Genomic DNA, 26,907 nt, shown 5'->3' with positions numbered 1-26,907 from the left:
GGGGAGCGCGATGGTCAGATCGTATCGGTGTTCGTATCGGGACTCTGGCTGGATTCCCCTGCTCCCAGGACCCCCCCCGCTACAGGGATCTATCCAAAACATCAGGGAATCCTGCAATAACCACTTAAGACTAAGAGTCTGCAAATTATGCCTCTGTTAGAAATGAAGACAAATAAACTGCCTAGAACTTTACAAACCCTGTAGTCCTATGAGGGTAACAAAAAACTTCTTTAAAAGGAGCAAGACCATAGCCATAATATATGTATGTTCTCATGGCAATCTTACAAATTCAAAAAGGCAAGAAGGATGAAGTGATACATCTAATTTGAAGTAACAATTGATATGCAGGGCATCTGGAGAATCTTGGTTAACGGAAGGTTTACCGGGCTAAATATGAAAGGAATTTCATAAAATATTGTGGCAAATGGAAAAAGCAGTATACTACACTGACCTTAAAAAAGAAGAGGTAAATATATACAGAAGAACAGACAAAAGAAGAAAATGCTCTTAAGTGGAAGCTCCATGAATTGTATTGAAGTATAAACTGTATCAAGTATTCTGAATGCAAGCAAACTGTGGAAATACATTTATTTTCAATCTTTTCACTTTATTTGATCCTCAACAATCATTAATTTTCCTTGGTATTCACTGACTCTTTCCACTTTCCCAATTCTTTCTGCATCAGAGTAGCTCAATCAGAAAAGCAGCATTTCTCATCAAGTAATATTACTTGTAATTCCTGCGAGGGGATGCACATTTGTATCAGGCTAAAAATTGTATTTCTCACTCTATGCTACATATTGCTATTTTTCAACTCAACAAATTTAATCCTGTTGAATTTATTCCACAATCCAAACAAAGCATTTGTGGGAACTGAAAGCAGCTCTGGTGCTTTCTCCCAGGGGAATTCTAGGCCTCTGTTCCTCTTATCCCAAGCGAATGCATTATGCCCTTGAGACAGAACCCTTTTCCCTACTTTTTATACCATACATTAGAAGTATCAAAAACCTTGAGAATGCACACCTTTTTAGTATTGTACAAACATAATAAAACATTCCTTGAGCAAACAGTAACAGTTATACCTCAGGGAGAATCACTGCACTGACAGACAATATACTGTAAAGCCTCTGATTTACCTTCCTGATATAAGCAGGACAGTGAACAGATGTGGCAATACGAGATTAAGTTCTAATTTTAAAATAAAGGAAATCACTTAATTTCATATTTGCTCAATACTGTTTTCTGAAAATAAATACCAAGTCTTCCTCAAGGCAATGAGCTTTGCCATTCCCATAGGCAATGGCAAAGCTTGGGAATATAGTCTGAGGGGGTTTGTCTTTTCACACACTTCAGGTGCAATCAGTGATGGGGAAGCAGCAGTACATTATGAGTTCTCTCACCCTGTTCTGCCTCCTCCCTTGTTCAATGTGCACTTCAGCCTGCATGAGTCTGTCAACCAGCTTGAGGACACCACTTAGCTTTCCGTGTCCTCTTTGAACACCGGTTTGACAGTCGGCTTGGATTCACTGTTGCAAGCCTAATTAGGATCCTCTGTAATGGCAGGCTGGAAGCCACTTCTCAAACAAGATTCAAATGAAGATTGATTAAATGGACAATGAAAAAGTACTTTCAGTTCAAACTTAGCAGCTGGCAATAAGGATACTTAAATGCCTTCATAGCAAAGACAGTGATGTTCTTTCTATACTGGAAGACCCATGACCGCCATACAACAGGCTGAAATGTAGAGAGCTTGGATTGGAATTAAGTTTGAAAGCTAGTCAAGAGAAAAGCAGAATGAAAAGAAAGGTCACATAAGTCTGCAGAGGATGGAGATGTTTGAAAATCTGGTTTTATTCCAACTTGGAATGAAGTGCAAGAGCTTTGAAATTCTATGTAATACGTTTCAGAGTCCAGGCCCTAAGGTAATCTGCCTGCCTATCTCAGAAGCACAGACCATAAGAATATTGAAATTTTTGATGGAAAAAAGCCTCTTAGTTTTAGGCTTCAGTCAGGATCTGATATCTTAAAGTCAATGAAGTTTTACCAACATTTAAGTAATTTACAGAACAGAAACCACAGGCTTTATTCTTTAAATACTGATTCCAACAATAGCATATACTGGCCTGATTTCTGAACTGCAAGCATGATTTTTGGCTTAGACATGTATTAGATAAATATATGTGAAATAATATATAAATAAAACATGGTTTAATTTTATAATTAATTTTATTTGCCCCCCCTAAAATGAAGGCAAAGTATTAAAAAAAAAAAAAATCAAAGAAGCATGAATCAGATCAACTTTTACATCACTACCATGAGGGTACACCAAAGAATTGCCAGGGGATATGAAGCAGGCATTCTGTAGACCCAGCAGCCACTCTCTCCTGAGCAAAGAAAATTTCAATATAACACATGTGTCCAGGAAATTAAAATGTTTTAAAGATATTGCACATGAAAAGCTTTCATTCCTCAGAGCATCTAAAAATGCCAAGCATGTTATTTTTGCTAGTCTCTGTTTAAATTACAGTTTGTGGGAAGGTACTTTCATCATTGCCTAATTGAATCTGGAGAAAACTTGAATCATCCACTTCCCTTCCCTTTTTCCTTCCTCTGCTTTCTCCCCAGCACACCTCACTTCTTGTTCAATGCAAAAACAGTGAATAACATATGCAATAACATATGGAAATTTTTCCACTATAAATCCCACTAAGGAATGTCCAGTAACATGATGAGAATCAGTCTACCTCCCTAAACTAAGGCCTTCTTTTGGCCTGTCTCCAACTACCTGAGGACAAGCTAAAAGGAGCCCCTGCTCTTGGTGCCTTTATAACTAGATGAATGCCTTCTGCAAAGCACTCTTTAAGGCAACTTCATTTACTGAATTCCTAAAGCAAGTTGACAAAAATCTATCTCTTCATTTAATCTCCTTTGAATTTATGTCCACCTAACTCCTAAGTAATACTGGCTCAGAAGCCAGATAAAGAACAAGAGACCAAACAAAACAGATTACTTTCCTCTTTTAACACAGCAGGTCAATACTATGATCTTACAAATTTCCTTTTCCTCCTCGAGTTTTCATGTGTAGCAACTATTTCTTAGACTAATTTGTGCTGACAGCATAAACTCCTACTATTCCTTGTTGAACATGATGAAGAATTTTTTTATTGTGAGGGTGACTGAACACTGGAATAGGTTGTCCAGAGAGATTGTGGAGTCTCCCTCTCAGCAGATACTCAAAAGCCATCTGGATACAATCCTGAATAATGTGTATTAAGGGACCCTGCTTGACCAAGGAAGTTGGGCTAGATAACCTCTAGTGGCCCCTTCCAACCTGACCCATTCTGTGACTCTTTAGTTTCTCTGAAATACAGGAACTTCTGTAAGATCAAAATATTTATCTATCTAAAACCAAAGGTTGATTCCCTTCCTCAGCAACTCACAGAATGGTTTGGGCTGGAACGGACCTTAAAGACCATCTAGTTTCAAGCCCCCTACCATGGGCAGGGACACCTTTCACTAGAACAAGCTGCTCAGAGCTCCATCCAGCATGGCTTTGAACACTTCCAAGGATGTGGCATCCACAGCTGAATGCACATGGCGGGATCATGTCCACCCTCTCATCCTTCAGCACCCCAAGTCCTTCTCAGCACAACTGCCTAGTCACCTGTAAGAAGAGACAAAAAAAGCGAAGCCCCCAAGGAAGCATAGGGCTCTTATTAGAAGACAGGGCCCTCACTGTGGATGACACAGGAAATCAGTAGAAAATATGTTTTAACAAACTCAAAGCGATACTTTTTTACACCTACTCTCACAATCAGCAGAAGCAGCTGTTACTTTCATTTATGGAAATTCTGAGATGAATTGCAGCACTATTTAATATTCCAATTGAAATAAGAACATCCGGGACAAAACTCTCCAAATCTTTAAAAATTATTTATAAATAAGCTAAATAGCAGAAGTCCTAACTAGGGACAAATTATGTGGGGAGGTGAGAAACTTTTAATGTGTAAATCTAAAATTAGCTCTTGACATCAGCAGTCCCCAACTCCTGTTGAAACTCTGTAGAAACCATAAAATCAGCGACAGTTGGCTAAGTGCTTCCAAAATAGAATAAATTATCTTAAAACAGTCTTCAAAAATATTACTGCTGATTATGAAGTGTCTACAAAAGCAACCTGAATGAGATATCCATCACTGTAGATATGGTTTCTAATGATGTTAATGTGCTGTTCATCTATTTACAGATAAGTGTCCAGTCAGGTTGACCAAATATTAAAGGAAAGAATTTATTTTGACACAAGGATTACAAGTATATGTGGCAAAAGCATTATAGCCATAATAAAACTACCGCACACAAACTGAAAAAAGGGGAAAAACGTAGGAAACCCTGCTCAATGAAATTTCATAAGCAAACTTCCAGCAAATGCTGTGGAAGGAGTGATAGGGTATAAACTTCTACCTTTACTTCAGACAAACTAATGAGAGCTTCTTCAGTGTCACAGGCAACATTATTAGAAAGAAGAAATAATGGGTCTTAGTTTACACTTCAGTTTAACTGAAGGAGAAAATTAATTACATAATGATTGATTGTGATTAAATTAATTGTGTTTTGGGGTTAGAAACATTCAACACTGAATTTTCATGGTAGCTAGGAAATCAGTTATATTTTCTGGAAACAAAGTTAAGCTAGTGAACTGACTATAACTCTTTTTTCTGGTATAGAAGAAAGGAGGCAGAACAGTTCTGCCAACCAGGCAACATTGCTTTGGAGAAAGAATTGGATTAGAAATAGTTTTGTCAGATCTTATCTCCACTATAAGCTAATCCTCTCTAGCTGTCATTTTATTTCAAAGACACACTCATCCCATGGCAGTCAATTGCACATTAGTTTTGCAGATGTTCAGAGTGGGCTTTTTATAACACTTACAAGAATCAGCCACCCTCAGTTATGCAGAAAATACACGCTTTAATACATACACTGACTGTCTCTACCGATGTGCATGTAATAGCTTTGTTGCATTAATGTGCTTGCTTTCTTTTTTTTTTTTTTAATTTATTTACTCTGTTTGGCTGGTTGAAGCAATTTACTCTCCTTGGGAGGACATTTGTCTCTCAAGAGGAACACAACAGAGATGTTTATAGTGAGGCTATAAAAGCAGGAAGGAAGGATAAGCAGTAACCAAGACTATCACATCCAATTAAAATCGCTGGTATGACAACAGTAGAATATAATTAAGTATGATAGCACTTTAAGAAAGCAGAACAAAGAATAGCCAACACAAATTGAAGGAGAAAAGAATTATTACATCTTTAAAGATCATGGGAGGTCAGCCCCTCAGTTATTTGTTTTAGTCCAGAAAACAGCATACCCAGCAAGATCCCAAAGAAGAGGATGTCAATTACTGAGTATTTGAAAGCCATGTAGAGAAACAGAAAGCAATTATAGGAAAGCATAACCAAACAGTTGTTTGCACAACAGCAAGTATTATGAGATTCTCAGAAAGTACATAATACATCTTCTACTCACTACTTAATCACTAAAGCTCCCCTTCTTTTCTCTCAAACACACTAAAAATTTAACTACTGCTTTCAATACAAAATAGTGGTCAGAGCTTACATACAGTGTCGGGTTTCTTTCTTATTTTATTATATTCCAAGATGAAGAATCTTATTGTATAGCTACCCAAATTCTGATAGTGTAAATATTTGTACTGACAACAAGACACAGATCAATTATGGTCATATTGCCCTGCATACACCTCTCTAATGAATGTATGTGCATGTTTTATAAAAAAAAAAAGTTTTGTTTTTACAAAAAAATTAATATGCTACAACTTTTGCTGTTGTCACTAGAGAGGTAGACCTGGTGCATATCTCACAGTTGTGCTACACCCTGACATATGATAGAAGCCAGCATTGTGTGAATATCTATCTGTAATATAGGTCACATCACTAAATGCCATACAGCCAGAATGAAGAAAACACCAAAAGAATAAAAATGTAGAGATAAGCTGTTAGTTTCTTATGCTGTGAATCACACAAGTGCTCTAGTCCATATTGCCTTTGCACACACACTTCAGTGAGTGTCTCCTTATGCCACCAACACTCCATTAAGGGTATAAAACCCTAGAGAACCATGGTACAATTCATAAGGCTTATTGGTATCCCCAGCCTTGTAACATCAGTCAGGATTTTGCCTGACTTTTCTAACCTATGAGGCGTGGCTGATTGAAAGATGAGCACATCTCTATGCTGCTTCTCCTCAGCTGCAGTTATCAGCAACCCTAATCGAAAACCAAAACCTACAGAGCCAACACAAATGTGCCAGCTGAGCTCCACGCTACTGATACTGAGCCTTAACTTTCAGTAACAGCAAGGTACGGCCTTAGTTCTGGACCTCACGTCAGTGCAAAGGACCTGCAGACAGCCCCCAGCTCCTGCTCTTCTAAATGCAGACCCTCTGTGCCGGGATAGATTTCCCAGAACATTCTTTCTTCATTTTAGATACCAAAATAACTGACCTTGGCTACAGTGAGCACTGCATTCTGTCCCAAGAACCCCAACACTACGTTGCAAAACTGAATTTTACTGTTCCTGAAAACACACAGACAGAAAGGCTTGCTTCAGGCTGCAGTTTCAGTTATGATGCAAATAATACATATCCCTTTGAAGCAGACTTATTTTACCAGTGAGACATTTTTCTTTCTTTTTTTTGTAACTAAAATGTTTTATCTTTGAACTTTCACCTTATGGTAAGCAAGTGCATATAAAATCTAAGCCAACGTCACTCTATTCATAGGCAAAACCCCAGTCATTTTCTCATTCAGTCATTCAGCCATCAGCTGGATGGCTTGCATTCAAGGATGCAAGAGCACAAAAAAGCAAGGAATTGGACTACCCAGTAAACCAATTGGACTACACAGTAAACCCTCAGATTTCACCGAAAGGTAAAATCTAAAACCCTCCAAGACCCCTTCTTGAAGGTTATAAAAAAAAAATCCGGGAGACCACTTAAAGGATGGTTCTAGTGGTTCAACATTTTGAACATATTTTCTGAACATTCCTTTACTAGAGATTTGGAAGATCCTATGAAATAAAAAAATCCTTCAAGCCTGTATTTCAATTTGCAGATATAAATTCTGTGCTTTTAAATGCTGGAGAAAGAAAAAAGAAATAAAAGATGAATTTCTTAACGTTGTAATTATCAGCAACAACTAATTACAGTAGAGTAGGCTGAATAGGATTTTTTCCACCACAAACAATGGTGCAGAGAATAGACTCAAAAAAGGCAAGTATGCTTTCCAGGAGAGTTCAGGTCTAAAAGCTGAAATGCTAAGGCGATAAAGATGACCTCAAAGATGAGAACACTCCGCTTACTTACAAGAAAAGCAAAGGAGCAAACAGTCCCTGACTGAAAAATCTGATTTTGGCCTCTGCAGACTATCGTTCCTATATAAAATCCAATCAACATACACACTTCTGATAAAATTATAGGAAAAGGAAATAAAAATAGCAATAGGTTCATATGTCTGCTGCCAATTCTTCACTTTCATCACTGCCCTCTAAAAGAGAGCTGCCTGAACAACTCTTGCCTTTAGAGAATTCAGACTTGTGTTTTATGTAAACAGGATTGTTTAAAAATTCCCAGCGATCATGAATAAACTTTCGCAAAGACAATACTGAAAATCTCTGAAGCAAATTGTGCTGCATATCTGATGTATCACAAACATCATGCATCAATCTATCTGATAAAGAATTACTCTTTTCATTACTGTTAGAGAAACTACCCATCAGCTACCACATTCAGCAGAGCACAGAAAATTATGATGTACTTATACATGTGACAAACCACCACTCAGCCTAACTGGAAATCCAACAGGCTTCCCATGAAACCTGGGTATTTTTCCAGTGCATCACTGGATCAGTTCAATTGCTGAATTCAACAGAGCAAATCCTTGCTCGTCCAATCTCCATTTTACTTTGACAAGAAGAAGCTGTTCAAGTAGTAGAGTTCATCTGAAAGCATAAAACTCTGTGTGGGTTTTAGGTGGCAGATGAATACACTTTTGTCATTGCAGAAAATGTCTGTATGTACACAAAGGAATGTTACTTTTTAGCTCATATACACTGTACACAGGTATGCAGACATACACGTAGCAGAAGAGAATCCAGCCTTCCTAAATCCCAATCTGATGCCTGCTCCTGAACATACTTGGGACTGGCAGGCTATGGCACACACAAAAAGGCAAACCAGCCGCTTTGGATTTCAGTAAAGGTTTCAATACTGTCTCTCACAGGATCCTTCTGGACAAAACGTGCAGCACTCAGCTGGATAAACACATCATGGGATGGGTGAGCAACTGGCTCATGGGTCAGGCACAAAAGGTCACAGTGAATGAGGTGACATCAGACTGGGGACCTGTCACCACTGGGGTTACATAGGGATCCATCTCACCCCCTGGACTCTTCAACATCTTCATGAATGACTTGGATGTAGCACTGGAAGGAATACTAAGTTCACAGACAATACAAACCTGGGAGGAGCTGTTGGCTCCCTCAAAGGCAGGGAGGCCCTGCAGAGAGACCTTGATGAATTAGAAGGCTGGGAGATCACCAACCAAGTGAAGTTCAGTACGGGAAGGTGCCAGATTCTGCACCAGGGATGGGACAACCCTGGATGTATAGACAGGCTGGGGAATGAGATGCTGGAAGGCAGCGCTGCAGAAAGGGACCTGGGAGTCCTGGTCGATGGCAAGTTGAACACGAGTCAGCAGTGCCCTGGCAGCCAGGAGGGACAACCCTGTCCTGGGGGGCACCAGGCACAGCATCGCCAGCCGGGCAAGGGAGAAACAGAAGGAAGTATTAAGCTGTTAGACAGCATCCAAAGGAGACTTACGGACATCATGAAGGGCTTGAAGGGAAACATATGAGGAGTGGCTGAGGTCACTTTGTTCAGCCTGGAGGAGACTGAGGGGAGACTTCACTGCAGTTAGAATTTCCTTGTAAGGGGAAGAGGAGGGGCAAACACTGATCTCTTCTCTGTGGTGAGCAGTGACAGGACCTGAAGTTGTATCAAGGGAGGTTTAAGGTGGATATTAGGAAATGGTTCTTTGCCCAGAGGGTGACTGGGCACTGGAACAGGCTCCCCAGGGAAGTGGTCACAGCACCAGCCTGATAGAGCTCAAGAAGCATTTAGACAACATGCTTGGGCACATGGTGTGACTTGGCACATGCCATGCAGGACCAGGAGTTGGACTTGATGATCCTTGTGGGTCCCTTCCAACCCAGCAGATTGTGTGATTCTGTGAATTATGTGGATTTGATACTTGTCTGGAGTCTTCTACCTCTCCCTGCTATGTATGCTTTCTGTCCACACTTGAACAAAAATCATTGCCATCTGCTCCCACTAGAAACATCCAAATTTTTACTGCAGGTTTCAGTAGTAGTGGCACCCAAGTGCAGCAGTTTCTTAACTCCTGTTTTCAACTTCATTCACTTCACCTCATATCTGCATATCATGCTTTTGACTACAGACAGGACTACTTTCCTTATTAATAAAAAGGAATAGAAAAACAAAACAGCTAATTTTTGTCCTGGCCTTCTTTAAGATATATGTAAAATAAGATTTGAAAAAAAAGTGGGGGGGAAGAAAATACTAAATTTCCATGAACATTGGACACACAAACGCTGAATAAATCTTTTGGAGAAGTTGAATAAATTTTCCTAATTCTCAGTAAATAAGCTGCTTAAAGAAATAAGTCTGGTTAGAGTACTATGTAACACTAAAGCAAATCCCTGTCTTTAGATCTAAATGATTAATGATTTATTTCATGATCAAATCTAATACCTGGTAAAACAATAACTATGTCAGTACAAGAAAAAACCTGTATTTTTACAAATAATTACATTTAAAATTAACTGTTGTTTTCAACAGAGAGACAAAAATCAAACATAATAAAAATCAGGGCATTTGCCATCAGGAATAATCTCGTTTCACAGAATAAATGTTACTTCTCATTCTATTCACAGTCACCATTAGTAAAAGCATGTTGAAGGTTCAATTACATGAAGCAATTTCAATTCCATTTGCTCCTTAAACACTCTTTTCTTTTTTTTCCACTTGCCCACTACATGGCAAGAACTCTTCAGTACTTAATTTATAAGCTTCATTCTATTTTCCCTGTATATTTTAACATTTAATTTATATTGAGTTCTTTTATTCATGAAAGTAGCAGTGTAGCTTCTTTTCATCCAAGGTAACCTTATTTTAGGACTGTCGCACATTAGCCTGGGATAGAAAAAAGGAAATTTATTTTCAAAACCATGTGTAGTAGGTTATAGTAATGCTGAAAGCTACATGATTTTAATTTTCTTTGAAAACAAATATAGACAAATAAAACAACAGCTATATAAGTTAGTACAATAAATATGGCTGCATACACACAGGCCAGCACACAGGACTTACTTGCTACAACTCTCAGATTTGGCAGCAGCTAGTTTTGTTGAATACACCTTTTCAATAATTATAACCCAGTTCTGTCATGCAAATGAGTTTAACTTTAAATACATTTTTAACAGTAAATATTTCCAATATCTCTAGCATGCTTGAAGTCTGGACATGATGGTTCAGTGACTGCAAGTTTGTTGCAGAGTGAAACCTTGGCAATAATAAATAGCTAATAGTTTCCTTCACACAAACCATGCAGTGTACAGTGAGTTGAAAAGTAGTACTCTCCAGTCTGGGAAATGCCAGTGCTCACTTCATTGACAGCTTGAGGTTGTCAAGCCTCAACAGCTTTGTTGGCTCATGCACATTGCCAGTGCTCTGAAAATTCTGCTAGATAAACTTCTGTATCTTGCTACCACAGCTAAAAAATGTTCTCACCTCTCACTGTAAGAAGCCACTAACCCCTGCAACAGAACCTGAGAAGGGACCTTGCATGGGGCAGGAAGATACACAGTCACATCTGCTGAGGTTGCTGGGCTGATAATCCCTCCTTTGAGGGAGGATGGAGGCAGCAGCGTCTTCAGCTGCCTCCATCCCCCCTCAAAGTATCCAAGGCCTTCCAGAGCTTGCCTGTCAAAACTCCAGCAAAATCCCTGGCTGGTGCTAGGGCTCTTTCACACATGGCTTACTGGATTTTCAATGTGTGAAGTTTTTCTCTATAACTAAATGAATGAATTAGCTGCATTGTCCCTCCTTTGTAGTCCCATTATCAGCTCCTGGAGTCATGACACAAAAGAACACATTCACATTCCTGCACTCAAGTGATAAGGTAGCTTCCTTAGCTAAACAGAAAAAAACCTGAAAGCAGAGACGTACTGACAGCATTTTGGCCCAGTGGAGAACATCTGGCTCGTGTCCTGAAGTATTGCTGCCCAAAGTTTTGCTTCTCAAACTTGCTTTGTTTTCCCCAGAACCTCTGCTGCTACCTGACTTTCCTGGCCTGACCCTGCCTACCCAGCCTTTTCACACTCGACGCTGGAAGCTCCTGATTTTTGTTGTCATGATGAGCTGGCAAGGACATCTTATTTAAGGACATCTTATTTGTCCTTTTTAGGGCTTTTCCTATCCATCAGGTAATCACAAATCAGAAGAACACATGCAACAATAATCCCCACCCCAAAATATAAAGCAAGAAAGTGGTACATAGTTCACATTCATCGCCAGTGCTGTCAGATAGCAGAGCAAATTTTGTGCAAGATGGATATTTAGTCATCACAAAAGTTTCAGTGGGAATATTATGTTTCATCTATGGGACCTGGGCAACTATTTGAGAGCAGAGAAAAACTGCACCAGAAAAAAACCTGAACAAGTCACCAGTATATTACTGGCAAAGTATTTTTCCAGATGCTGCCAGAAACTCATCTGTGGAGAGGTGCCAGTCTCTGCTAGCTCCATACGTCTGCACTCCTCAGCCCCAGTGAATTTCACTTGTTCAGCAGAATTTTTTTCCTTCTCCTCCTCCATCCCCAGCTCAAAGCAACAAAGGACATTTGGGAATCTGGCTGGCCCCTCCCTCTCATTTTACATTATTCCTTTAGCCAGTAAGGAGAAATGCTGTAATACTTGCTCCCAAATCTTCCTGCCTTTCCATGCTGTATTATGGGCAAATTAATACATAATGTTTAAAGAGAAGGTAGGCTTTTATTTCCACAGCCAGAGAAGTGTATTTACTTCTTAATCTCCATTTTATTGTGTGTGTAAGTACAGATCTGATCTCTGCAAGCTCTAGAGATAGAAAAGCCGCAGAGAAAGAAGTGTCTAACACAAAAAGCAATACTGCTAAAAAAAAAAAAAAAAAAAAAGATTTCAAACACAGAATTCCAAAGAGTCTGAACAAAGATAAATTCTACACAAGCAAACTCCAGTTTACAGACTGCTTATTTACACAGGCCAGTGTCTGACTATTTACCCTGGAATAGTTGTTACTTGCATAGTAATCAAGACCACGCTTACTACAGCTGTTGCAGTGTGAATGAACCCTCTTCTCAGCTAAACAATGACGGGGTTCAGCCAGAGCAGTCATCTAAGAAGGGACCAAGCAGGAGAGATTATGTGAGGTCTGGGGAAAGGAGCAGACAGTTCAATCCAGCGAGGCGAGCCAAAAGCTTCTCCTGGGCAGAAAAAACCCATGAGCTTTTCTACATATGCAGTTTTTTCTTACTATCTTCATAAGGATTACATGCTAAATCCACTAGGCTACACTGAATTTCACAGCTTAACTGATCATGCACAAGGCATAGGCTTTAGAATCAGCATGTCCATTAAATTGTTTAGCAATATCTTAGCCCACTGGCAGTCCACAGGCTTTATAATTTCTTTGCCCATACAGTACAGCTGCTGGTTTGACTCAAAATAACAGCTTTTAATATCCCTTGTAAAAGCAACCCCAGCAAACTTCTCCTTGTCCAATGACTTTGTGTTGGAGCTCAATTGTTTAGTTCATTCCCTGTCACCAACAGAAATAATGGCTATAATCACACTTCTGTTTGAGTGACTCTTCCTATTAGGAGGCTCCTGCTGTCAGTTTACCCGTCACATATCATACTCCAAATAAATACTCTTATCCAGCCAAACACCTGTAATATGAAGCTGATGTGAGAGTCTTTCTTTGAACCACACTTGCAGAAGAAAATAATGAGCTTTCCTGGTAGACTTACAGACTCTAGGGAAGGAGAAACATTGGGAGCCTCTTGTTTTGCAGGAATTCTTGGGTGTTTGGTATTGGAATTTTTTTGGAGGGAGGGGGATTGTGGATTTGGTTTAGTTGTTTTTTTAACTGTCTTTTAATTTTTGGGGTCTTGAGTGGCCAGTGACAAAGCCAGAACTCTAAAGTAAATTGTTTACTTTCTTGACAACACATACATGATAACTTCAAAAGATGAAAACTACTTTGTTACTATATCCAAGTGTGTAAAAATAAATGATAAAATGTACCTTTATTTAAAAAGAGTGTTTCTCTGTAAGAACAATGCAGGAGTTTTGTTTTGCTGAGTTACTCTAGTTAGAGCCCCCAACCATGCTGCTTACAAGTAGAATTGTGAAATATCTTATCATGCCTCTTACCAAAAAGTGACACACTTGTGACTTGGGTGATGAAAACACTGCAGAACAATTTAAAGGTGCCCTAAAATTGTTTCAACCTTATGAAGCACTACAGACATTTGGATAGAGCAGCAGACCCTCATTATTCAGAATTAGCAAGCGTCAAGTGTGTAACGAGGACAGTGAAAAACCCAGCCAAAAAAACACAATGGCAAACAAAATTTTGAAAAAGAAACCAAGAAAGCCCTCTTCTAGCTAATATTCCTAAAAGGCATTCACTCAAGATTGAATATGCAGAAATAGTTTTTGAGCTTCAATTTCTGAAGACCAAGGCAATAGCATAGTATAGAAAAAAAGTAATGCAAGTTAGAAACAGATCCAAACAGAAATTATTGAAGAGAAAAAGTGTATTTCTGTGGAACAGAAAAGAGATTTTTAAGCATTGGTTGACAATAAAGAGTATACACACAGGTAAAAACCACACATGAAATGACACAATGCTGTGTAAAAAACATGCCACTCATTTAAAAAGATTGTACAACTCATAGTCAAATGTCATATGCAGGTCTTCTGTCTCTAGATCCCAAAGAACCTTTTGAAAATCTGCTCCACATTGCTTGAAAACACTTTACTTTAGTCTATCATCTCAAATTCTTCATGCAGATCAAATCTTTCATATATTCCATTACCTTACTCAGCGGCACATAAGAGAACACTATCAACATGATTTTATATAAAAAAATAAAATTTAAATTAGGTAAACACATCTTATTCACAAATACATATTTTTATGTATATATATATATATATATGTATATATGTATGTAAGAGTAATAAAAATTTCAGTAGTAAATATTTCAGTAATGGGCGCCACAATGGCAATACAGCATCTCTGAGCTTCAAACAGAAGCCTGAGGGGTAATCCTTCTGCATATTTCCTAAATCTTCTTGCTCATGCAGGATTTGGTTTTACTTATTCTTTCTTTAAATGCACATGCATATTTAGGAACATGAATAAACACCCTTGCATGCTGATCTTTGAATAGAGAATATTTAAACTTTTACTTGGAGGGGCTGGTTTTTTTTGATTACAGTTATGAAGCCAAATAAACTGAATCTTTTGACAGACCACTGTGGTCTTGGTCAGCAAAACAAGAAGAAAGCCTCTTGTTAAAATACATACCTCTGTCAGGAACGATTTGGCTGTGGAAGGGTTCATTATGAGGATAGCCCGTCTCAGGGTATCCCGATAGCGGTTCAGTTCTTCTATTCTCATAGTGGCAAAGAGCCCCGTGATCATTTTATTGATGTTGTTTTCTACTTTCTGTAATGCTACATCCATTCCCTGTTGAGATACTTTGTCTAAAAATTCTTGTATTCCACGGATATCTAGAAAAATCAGAAGCCAAACAAGATGTTAATTGGTAACTGGAAAAAAAGACACAACTGTTCAATTTATCTCATAGAAACATTTTGTCAGGTAGATCCCTGCAGGCTTTCCCTTAATATTCATTAAACCTCTTCCTGAGACATGTTCATTGAATTTCTTAAAGTACTGAAACAGGAGAAAGAGTGGCCACACAACAGCTACTGTCCAAAACAGCCATTAGAAAACAAACCTACAAATAGTTGTAGCAGTTTTCCCAATTTGGCCATTCAATCATCACACTTCTTCCTAATCTTTCTTAAAGGACTTTCACATTAAAATCCATATGGAGCAGTGAGGCCATGGTGACCATCACACACAATTCTTCCCTCAAGCAAGAGTTGTCAGAGGGCAGGTGAGGATGAGAAAGGCAGGAAGCAGATTATTTTCTTTTGGGAAACTCAAAACTATGTTATCCATGCTACATAGCTTAATGTATCTAAGTAAAGCTTGGGCTGTTCACTCATCAAAAAGTCTCGTTGTTGTTCTAAACTTCACAATTATTTATTTCCTTCAAAAGCAAAACAAAAGCCAAATATGTAGTTGTTGCAATGATACTGTCTGCTCCCATCTGATACTGCTGGCTGAGTTAAGTAAATTTTCCACAGCAAAGTGGTCCTGTAGGGTTTTCTGGCTCACTCTGAGTAAACCCTTCTTTAAGAATGACTTAGAAAGGAAAAATTGATCAGCAAAATGTTGACTGAGTTCACTACCTAGCTTATAATATATTTGAAGTCTACCAAACTGAAATATCTGTGTACTCTTCACAGAGAGCTGGTCCAAGGCTTTGGGAGGGCTTTTTCCAGTACTGAATTCCACAAGCAGGCTTGACTTTTTCCTTCCCTTTGCTCTTTTGAATGGTTTTATCTAAAATGCCAAACTTTATGCTTAAAAATTGAAATCATTCAATGACTTCACAAGTCAGATCAGGGCCTTCTGGACCTCAGGAAAATCCCTTCAGCCTCACTGAGTCCTCACTATCTGACCCCTGCTCGCTACCGCAGATTCTCAACCTGTTTTCAGGAGCTGAGCCACCAGTTCCCTAACGTGACTCTTCCCTCCAGCAGTCGCTCTGACCTGCTGTCCCAGAAGACGCTCAGCAGGACATCCTGCCTTCCCTACTGGCATGCCAACCTCCCACACATTCAACTGCTCTCAGTTAGAGGAAAAAGAAATAGCCTTAGAGTCAACACAACAGACACTAGCCCAAACATGCACCATGTTAAAAGACAAAGAGAAAAAGAAAGGAAACCAGTAACCCCACATCAACGGGAATTTCTGAAGAAACATTTCCCCAAAAAATAAAGGTTCCTCAGGTTTATCAAGGCATTTGTGGCGAAAATCATCAGAAAATATTTCTCCCATTAGAATGCTAAATCTGGTCTCTCCTAGACGTGTAGCCTTAAATCCAGTCTCTGAGGGACTGCAGTTCCTGCTTTGCTTCCCTCTTAGACCCTTGGTGCTGTATCAGTTCCTTGTCTCAATCACTCATTTTCCAGGGGAATGGTCAGACCTGAAGGAACAGGATTTTTATGTGTCTTTCTGCATGAGACATCTTGTAGTTGAGAAAGCTTCCAATTAGACTTTCTTTCACAACAGCTTGGCTACTCAGCTCTTTCATCCTGACCTACCGACTTCCCCTGCTCTCAGCTCTTCTTATGGGGTGGTGGCACAGACAGTAGGATAAGAAAAAAAAGTTCAGTCTGCACACAAGAAAAAAATGCTCTGCCTGCATCACCAGCAAAGATCAACTAACTAGAGAATATTAGAGACAGCCATCCTCCTCCGACACCAGTTTACTGAGATGCTAGAAATGATGAAGAAACAGCCATGGAATACCTTATAATCAAACAGTACACAAGAATTATTCAACAGGGTTAGTCCTGGAAGTCTGTCACAGTCAGCAATCTGGGTCTCTTGTCTAGAGCTCCAAAATACCATGAACTGGAAAGAAATGGTATTTTAGGCATTAAGGCTATTTTAGACATTTATCACCAAAACCTCACTCTCCAGACACTGCCAAAATATCAGTATTACTAAACACTTGTAGGATAGTTTAACCACGAATAAAATACATGCATACACTAAAAGTAAAGCTCCATAAGAATCAGATACTAATTACAGCTTCTATTTAATATCTAAATCAGGAAAATTAGATTCACTCTAATCAGAGATGTTAGAATTTTTTTGGCACTTTAAATGCCAACAAGATTATTTGAAGTGCTACAAATATGTTTAGTTTTATGCAAATGACAAAATAACTTCTTTCTGATTTAACCCCTTAATTCTAAAGTTCCTGGGGCTCATACACTGAGGATTACTCAGGATCCAGACTAATTAAATCATATAATGAGTAAAACTGGTTGAAGTCAAAATCATTGAAGCACAAGGAACACTTGCAGATGGGATCTAAATATGCTATCAAAATATCAGGAAGAAAATTTACTCAGGCTATGAAAGCCTTTTTAAAGACTTAGATTCTATCTCAAAAATCCATGTATTTTCTGACACCAGAACATGGTAAGCAGGAACCACCAAGCAAAGTTTTATTTGTCCTTTTTCAAAACAAGAACATAATTTCATTTGACCTGAATTTATAAACACACTGGGGTTATTGACTGATATTCTGCATCATCTGTGTTGGCCAGAAGACAGATTATAGAATCAAATGTCTTTCTTTGCCATGAAGGTCTGCATATAAACAATGAAACAATTATACTGATTCTTCACTAAATGATGGGACAAAAGGGACAGACATCCAGTATCATTCTCTACATTTATTAGGTGACTGTGCCAACTGTATTGCATTTGTGTGATATGCTTTTAGGAAAATACCACCATTCTAATGGAAAATGTACCAAACAGGATTCCTACTACTTCTTTATTACTTCTGTCTTTGGCATTAGTGCAACAAAAAGATACAGGCAGGAAATAAACACAGACACTGGTTATATCTCGGCTTACCCAGTAGCAGAATGGAGCTATTGGTGGTGCTCACCTGATGCTGTGAAACAGCAGAAAGCATATTAAAACACCCTGCAATTTAAATGCTATTTAAATCATGATGGTACTTCCAATATTTCAGCAGCAAGTCACTAGCAACGATCATATTCAAAGAGTATGCCAAAGAACAGATGCTGCCACTGAATGGGCAGCATTATCTTTCCTGCGTGGATTGTCTGAAAGTGGCACATATCCACACTGAACTGTGGAATCATCTTTTTAATAGATAAACTCCTTCTGCAGAAAAATCTGGCAAGCAACCTGTGGCACAGATGGCTTTTCTGAGGAGACACAAGACTGTTCATGTCTGGAACACAGGTGTTTCTTGCCCTGAATTTGCTAGCCAACCTGTTGCCCAGACAGAAGTCACATTTTTACTTTCTATTTAAGTCAGATGAGTCATAGTCATAGCCAGAAATTCAAAAGAGTTTCCCCATTATCACCATTATTAATTATCCTCCTTGGTGATCAAAGCCAAACTTAGCACATAGAGAGAGATCAATGCTGAAGCCAAAGTTGCTGTCTCCTCTCCCAGCTCAGTGCCGCTATTATTTAGTACTACATTTTGTGGTTTTTTCACTAGGCAGGCATCACTCCCAGTCTTGTGTGCACAAGAACAGAGTACCCCTCTGTAATCAGCATCACCTACAGGGTTAAACCAGACTGGAAAATTACATGAAACATTACCGAACATTCTCCTTATAACCAAAACTGTGTTCAGTGTAAGAGACTGTGAAATTGTCTTGGAAACGCTAAAAAACAAAGCAAGCAAAATTTTTCAAGGCCTCTGTTTCAAGGCCTTCCCTGGCATAAATAACCATGCCACAAAGTGGAGGTCTACAGGGAGGTCTTACCGTCTGGACTGCTGGTGCACAGCAGGTCCAGCACTGGGCACACCAGCCTGGCTGCAGCCACAGCTGAGGCTCATACACAGTGCATCCTGCAGAGGTGAGCTCAAGGCCCAGAGCCTCTGAAGCTCTGCAGACCTGGCTGATGTATTCAAATGCAGGTAGTCAGTGTAACACTGCCCCAGCTGAGATCTGAATTCAGGTGACAGCTTCACCAAACTTGTCATTACTGTGTCAGCTGCTGTGGATTCTGATCTAAGGAAGAATTTAGGAAATGAAGCATAAACTCACACCCCATCTTTTCATTGAACAATCTTTTTGATACCGAAGAAAGCACAAGAAACAGGTAAGTATGTTAAATACAGAGCGTGCTCAGAGAAGAGCAAAGTGCCCTTCACAGACTACAAGTCTAAATCTTAAATGACCAGCCTGGCAGCAACACTCAGACCTCACCTAACAATAAGAACCATTTAATGGAAAGCTCACACACATGGTGTGACTTTTGGGGCTGTCCAGAGCAGGGCCAGGCATGGGACTTTAATGAGCCTAGTGGGTCCCTTCATACTCAGGACATTCTATGATTCTTGCACAAGGATTTTTTTTAATGATGGAACCAGATCTCATCTCACTTTTTTGTTCTCTCTGGCCCCCCCCCCACCCCCCCCAACTTTCCTTTGCCATCTCTGTTTTATACAGAGGGAGCAAGTCCCCTAATCCATCTTGGAGAAAGCCTAATAATCAGGGCATCCTAGAACAATACATGCTGGTTTTCAGGCATCTCATACAGGAATACCAGGATGCATATGCAGTGAAGATTTTATAAGCTGAATAAAATAAACAGCAAATATTAAATAACTCATATGCTAAGTACCTCTTACACCCTTATTAAAAAGGAAACATCTGCAAGTAGATGCAAAGTTCATAAAAAAATTCTCAGATCACACTATAATCAGGAGAAGAGAAAGATGGCACTATTCACTAATGCTAATAAATTAATCCATCCACCCATAACATTGTGTTCCACCTAAATTACAAGGCACTCACTGTGCACTTTGGTTATCTCAAGCCTGGCTTACAGTCATTAGCTCATCCTCCCTCTGATGGCATTTCAGATCTGAGAACATTCTCCTCAGAGTATCTGGCTGATAAATACCAACTGATTCAGCTGTGGTGGTAAAGGTGAATGTGCCTGTCATAAATATTCACTGGCTAATTTGTGCAAAAGACCACTTTATTTGTACAGATGATGAGAAAAGCCATTGTGCAAGAAATAACACCGTTCAAATTCTTATCAAGATAGCTTTACAAGTGTACCACAGTGGTTCTTCCTTACACAACGCTGGCTAGCATGACAGCAGCTATTAACTGTGGTAATGCACTGTACACAAGGGAGGTGTGCAGCTTCAGCCAGACTCTGATGGGGCCCCTGCTCTGTGTAAAGGCTTGTGCAATGTGTTTGCGTTCCTGTGCACGCTGATATCTATTAACATGATTAAGATCCAGCCTGATGAAAACAACAATTTAGCAGCACGATTCAGTAACAGTCCTTCATTTTACTTGCACAGCAGTGGGACTCCCTCTCATTAATTGTCTTATATGTAATTTGCTGAACCGCCAAATTAAAACTAATTTAAAAAAAAAATCATCACAGCTTTTTCATATTAGCATGTGGGAACTGAGAGGGACAGTTACTTGAGCAATTTCATCTGGATGATGAACTTCAGAGAATATAGCAGTACTTCAAGCTCATTAGAAGTAAATTCAAGCCCAAATGTTTAATTACATATAAAATCTCATTTATAATATCAGAATTTGTGCAGCCTAAGAAGTGGAGATATATCTTGAGAGAAACTGAACATTTGTAAATGGTACAAATGACCAGGGTCTTTTTCCTCCTTGTTTGTAATTTTCTGACATTTTTTACACATAAAAAAAGAAGACAACAAGTTGTCTCAATTTTTTTAGTATCATTGAACTGAGAAAAATGAAAAAAAATACACTTGTATACTTTTTTCCTTTTTGAAGATATTTCCAGTTCAAATTGAAAGGTAAGCAGGTGATTGCAATTTTTGTTGTTTGATATGAACTATTTTGGCATTAATGAAATATCTATGTAATCTCTATTTTAAATGTTCATTCAAATATAATTTACATTAGCTACTCTTGTGTTGTATTATACATCAGTTATTAGAAATTGTCCTTTAAATAAATTAAATCAATACAAATAGTTTTGAGCAGCTGAATCAGTGTTGGGGGAAAGATACCAAAATTTGCAGTTTTCAAATCCTGCAAGACTTCAGTTTTGAACCTTACTGATGGTTGAAAAAAGATGCTTCCTTTGAGTTTCTTTTTGATTTTTTTTTTTTTTTTGGACTGGAAAGAAAGAGGGAAAAAGCAAAGAGTAAAAAAGATAATAAAAATAAAGCTAGAACTAATCCTTCAGAGTATCAGTTGTTACTGTAGCTTCTCAAAAAATAGAAAGGAAGTCAGATTGTGATCACCAGCCTCACTCGTGAAGACTGACACGCCAATATATTCTATCCATGTACTTTTGACTGTGTAACCTGCTTTCAATCTCTTGGTTCAATTTCCTTTTGAACACAGTTTGCATTAGAGATTTCCAAAAGGCTTCTATGGGTTGTCTTTGAGCGAAACAACCTGTTGCAAAGAAATGAATTGTCCCTGCCTGGTGCTTCCAAATCATGCCTAACTTAAAAAATTATGCTCAAATCCTGTACAACAGAACTTTATATCTCTGTGTAGATAAAAGCCTTTATTAAATAGCAACTATACATATATATTATATAAGTCCATCTGTGTGATTCACCAACTCTCCCTGTAAGTCACTGCTACTCCCTGTTGGTTGTCGTAAGCATGAGGAACAATGCATCCCCTTCCAGGGAAGTGGGGTAAAGAGCAACAAAGAGAGTGTCCTTGCAGTGAACAATGTGTGTCTGCTTGGCAGGCTGAGAAAGTTGGGGCTGTTCAGCCTGCAGAAGACAATCTTGTGTGGAGATCTCATAACAAACTTCCAGTACCTGAAGGGGGCCTACAGGGAAGCCAGAGAGGGACTCTGCCCCGGGAACTGTAGTGATAGGAGAAGGAGTAATGAGTTCCAAAGGAAAGAGGGATGATTTAGGTTAGATACTAGGAAGAAATTCTTGACTATAAGGGTGGTGAGGCACTACCACAGGTTGCCCAGAGAAGCTGTGGATGTCCCATGTGTGGAAGTGTTCAAGGTCAGTCTGGTTGGGGCTCTGAGCAACCTGATCTAGTGGAAGGTGTCCCTACCCATGGGAGGGCATTGGAGCTAGATTATGTTTAAGGTCCCTTGCAATCCAAGCTATCCCATGATTCTATACACATTATAAACTTCCTTAAGACAAACTGTTCTCTGTGCATCGATCTCTTCCTAAAGAGCATTTTCATTTGATTAAAAAGTTTACAGCATAGAAACAGGAATATTTTATGAGTGAACTGGTGCTGTGAAGAACATAACCTACAAAAGTAAAGCTGATAAACTAAGATTTAGCAGTAGTGCTATAAATATTTTCTAGTTCTTTCCTATCTCTCTGCTTCCTCTTTTTCTTGACTGGTTAAAACGCTCAGAGACAAGTTTTCTTTTCAATTCGTGATACTACTTGACATTTAAGATGTTAATATACCTAATTCATTCTTTTTTTTTTTTCCCAATGGTGATATAATTTCTTCAATTCAACACATAAAAATTACTTTTCTCAATAGTTTCCTCATTTGATTATGGCTCATTTATATAGCTGCCAAAATATAAACTTACAAACTCAATTTTGATACTTCTGAGAAGATAGAACAATGTGTTAAGAGTTGAAAAATACTTAACGAACAGTAGCAGATATCAGTGTAAGCTTCAGGTTTTCAAATATTCTTTAAATAAATTACTTTTCTTCTGATGCAGGCTGCATATACAAATGAAATCTTGTACCTACCTCTTCAAAACCTTAAAATAGCAATCATTTACAGAGTTTCGCCTCTGCACAGCTATTGGGAGAACACCTACAGTTTTATTTTGACTCCAGCTTACTAACAGAACACAGGTCTGTCAGGTGAAACCTTTGAACGCTTTATTCATCCCCTCCATAAGGGCTGCAACATGAGGGAGTGACAAACACTCCCTTATCTTTCTACATATTCACTTATAGTCCCTGCAATACATTTCTCCAAGTGTTATGTGGCTGAAAAGGAGAAGCATGTCCACTTTTCTACTAGAGAAATTTTGTAGTATAATTCAGAAGCTGAATAATTTTAGGGTCGCCCAAAATATATACCCAATTTGCAGTGGTAATGTCAATCAGCAAATGCAAGTTGTGCCAGAAGCTCTCACCTGACACACTAAAGTTACAGCTGAAAATCAATGCTCCTTTCCTTATCTGAATGACGTAATAAATACTAATGGGAAAAAAAATTCAGTAATAAGCTTGAATTAATTATATGTTTATTGAGGCACAGTGAAGCAAATGAGTGTGGGAAGCTGGCAAAGAGCCAGATGAGTAATAAACAGTTTTAAGACTGTCTGGAGACAGACTTGAGAATATTATAGTCATCAAGCAGCTGAAAACAGCCTCAGGGTAATTATAAGCATTTGCAATCGATTAAAAAGAGCATGATTCTTTTATGAGTCTTTATTAAACTTGCATTAAAACTTAAAATGATTAGAAAATGTTATGGTTTCAAGCACGTCTATGTCAGTGGTCATCATACTTATTTATGGAAAATGTGTGTGCAGGAAAGTGTCCACAGGATCACTTACTCTACATGGTTTTAAAGGAAATGCTGGGAATTTGGGGCCCACATACTGATGGGCATCATCTCAGAACATCATGCTTTAAAACACAGGAGGTAGTCTTTCTGCAAGCAGCACAGCCTTTCAAGTTCCAGGTATAATCCCTGTTTTTCCAGGATCTTTAAAGAATAGCACTCCAGTTCTTTAGCATTACACTCAATTTACTTGAAAACCACTGCGTTTCTGGAGTAGGGATGGGGATAATGCTCTTTTATCTTCATAGCTTCACAGACCTGTTTACTTAGGCTGAACTCCTCAGTAATAGAGACGTCACTGCTCTCTCCTTAAGATGCTGTTTTATTTTGTCTCTTGCTCCAAAATCATCTCTCAGATTGAGCTTGAGACAGCTTCTACTGGCCAGGTACCTCACACCACTGCCTTCATTCTTTCCTTGTGCAGAAATAATCTGAAACTCCTGTATATGATAAAGGAGCAAGAAGGGAGATCCATGAGGAAGTTTTTCAAGACAGATGCCCACTAAACTCTTTCTTACTGCTAAGCTCCTCCATTTTGCTCCAACCAAGCCTTGACAATTACTTTTTCAGCCTTGGTTTCCTATGGGAATGCCTCCTTCAGCCTCACAGAGCACATCCCCTTCCGTAGCCTTAATGCTTGCTTTTTCTCCTCTTTACAAAAGTTAAAATTAAACCACTTAAGGGAATGACAAATATCCACTGCCAAATATCTGCAGTATTAGTAGGATGGTCAAAAAACTGTAAGCAAAGATATCTTAGTTCTGGAATCAGTAAATATTTCATGGATCTCCATTGGTGGCTGCATATCAAAAGTATGCTGGGACGAAATACACAAGGTTATGCCAGAAACTTGGAAAGAGAAGTGGGGTTAAGAATTTTTTTCTTTTAATATGAAATACAGAAGGGTTTTAAATTTTACTATCATCACTATAAAAGAATGGTGATTAAGACTAAATTAATTCTCCAGAAAAAAAATCTTATTCCCTAAACCTTTCAAGAGGAAAATTGCAGAATCTTTCTATCTACTTTAGCAGCAACAAAACATTAAAAATAAATGTTTTCAAACAGCTAGACTTTCTGTCTTTCATCTTAGAAATGCAGAGATACCTACGCTGTAAAGTGCACAAAATTCACAGCTATGTTCTTGCAGTGATTTACTGGTTTCTTCATAAAGAATTTACTACTACAGAAAAGTATCTACATTTTTTCCTGGAAAATACAGTAAGCTGTAAACTGCCCAAGAGTAAAACACGAATTGCAAAAGCTTGCCCTTTGTTGATACACCACAGAGATAAAACCCAACAGTGTGCTGGAATTCCAGCTCAATCAGTCTGCTTATATGGCCTGGGCTCACACATTCTGGTCTCAAATTACTATTTAATTCCATGAAATGTATCTGTCTTTTGCATGTTAGTTTTTGGGGACTGGCAATTGTCAGGTGCCAGTCTGTGGATGAGATAGGATTTGTGTGTTTCAAACTGCATTTTGCTCGCTTTGAACTTGAAGCCATAAAGATTAAAAACTTGGTAAAGCTTGCTCAAAATATTTACAGATGGCACTGGTTCTTTTCCCAAATCCAAACTCTGTGATTTCCAAAGGTGTAAGTTATACATTTGTAGTGTCCCATATGAAAATGCCTTCCCTGAAAGGGTGCTGGTGCTCCTAGGGAAGAATTCAGACTTAGTGGAGGAGCTTCCCGGTCTCTACATCTGCTTGTAAGAAAGAGATGCACAAACGTCCTCTGCACAGTGATCCTACAGATTGAGCTGAGCAGTCAAGAATGAAGCGAGTAGGAGCTGATTTGGCTGCTTAAATGAAATAAATTTGGCTTGTACATACCGTGTGGATAGTAATTTTAATAGCACTTTAAGAAAGGCATCAGTCTACTGCATAATTTTGCTGCATTTCATGCCGCCTACTCTTTATCTCCACAAGAAGATCCTCTTTAATGGCCTTTGAAGAAGTGCAGACTTGTTCTTGAATGCTTTTAATATCCTTGTATTAAATTTTCTTAAAAAAAATCAGATTTCAGGTCCTGGGCAGGCCTTAACTTAACAAAACACACTGAATTCAAGGGAACTGTCTGCACTGAGAGTTTGGTCTAGATCATGCCTGCAGAATGCAAGGACTGGGGAAAAGACAACTTGTTCTGATTTTCGAAAGTTCATCTGAATTTATAAACTACAGATACAATTGTAGCAAATGAAATACAATATCACCTAAGCCTGCTCATACAAAAACGTTCTCTTTTCTCACACCCCCACTCACTAACTGCTACTGCTAGTTAGCCTTACATTTGTTTCTGGGAAGGCTCTACCACTGACAAGAGACTATGGCTTTTCTCGAGTCTTAGCTTAACTAAGTCAACAATAAGAAAATAGTTTTTTTACAACTATCAAGGCATCCTTTGTCTTAGCCTACCTACAATTTTGCTTGGAAAAGAAACATCATTTGAAAACTTAGATATCAATTGTTTAAGAAATGCATTTCTACCTCACTTTTTCAACACCCAGCTGGTTATGACATAATGAAAGAATTGCTTCCTTCAAAGAGTTAACTTTCTTTGTCAGTAAAGAACCTTTAAGTAGACCTGAATTTTCTAACATTTAGATATTAGTACAGTACTGTTAAAACAGTAAAACTGAATATACTCATCTACTTATATTCAAAATAAGAATTTGAGATTTTTAAGGAGAATAACATTAGGCAAATTATTCTCAGACCTGCAGAAAACATTTCCATTATAAAAAATGCCCTGATAATGAAAAGGAATCAATGACAGACTGCAAGATAAAGTTCGAAAGCAATTCTACTGATAGGATTAAAAAACTATGATTTTGATAAATTGACACATAAAGGTTTGCAGCTTATATTGAAGGTGCAAGGCAACTGGTTTAGCACAGTTTGTGCTTTGGATAAGATCCCAATTTTACTGTAGGAAAATTTATTTTAAATATGAAAGGCCCATTTTCTTCATAGAGCAAAATTATTACTGGAAATAATTTCAGTAATACAACTAAAGTATTTGGTTTTAAGTAATTAAATTAAATCACTATACAAAACTTATTGGAAAGGAAAGCACTGGAATTCTGCTGGTTTCTGGAATCAGTCAATCAGGGTTTTTTCATTTTCTAACTTACAAAAAGATAACAACGATGAAAAAAAAAAAAAAAAAAAAAAAAGGATGAACACATACCAGAATCTATATTCTCATTATTTCTCAAGAGTCATTTACTGCTGTGGAGACACCACTTCATGTTATGATACACACCTTGAGAAGGAGCAAT

At 38.4% G+C, this 26,907-nt stretch overlaps 1 protein-coding gene across 2 annotated transcripts in view; it reads right to left on the bottom strand.

The window, feature by feature from the left end:
• Positions 1–26,907, bottom strand: part of GRID2 (glutamate ionotropic receptor delta type subunit 2) — a 693,323-nt gene that overhangs the window by 256,188 nt on the left and 410,228 nt on the right. For both annotated transcript variants that reach the window (XR_005601815.1, XM_039551427.1), the window contains exon 4: positions 14,733–14,938. Coding sequence is in view for 1 of the 2 variants with exons in the window: in XM_039551427.1 (XP_039407361.1) it covers positions 14,733–14,938 (206 nt within the window). In the remaining variant the exon portion in view is untranslated. The remainder of the gene's footprint in view (positions 1–14,732; positions 14,939–26,907) is intronic.

Source organism: Corvus cornix, chromosome 4, assembly GCF_000738735.6.
Source record: "Corvus cornix cornix isolate S_Up_H32 chromosome 4, ASM73873v5, whole genome shotgun sequence".
NCBI lineage: Eukaryota > Metazoa > Chordata > Aves > Passeriformes > Corvidae > Corvus > Corvus cornix.
The sequence above is the reverse complement of the archived record's forward strand: the minus strand, read 5'-3'. Positions and strand labels throughout refer to the sequence as shown.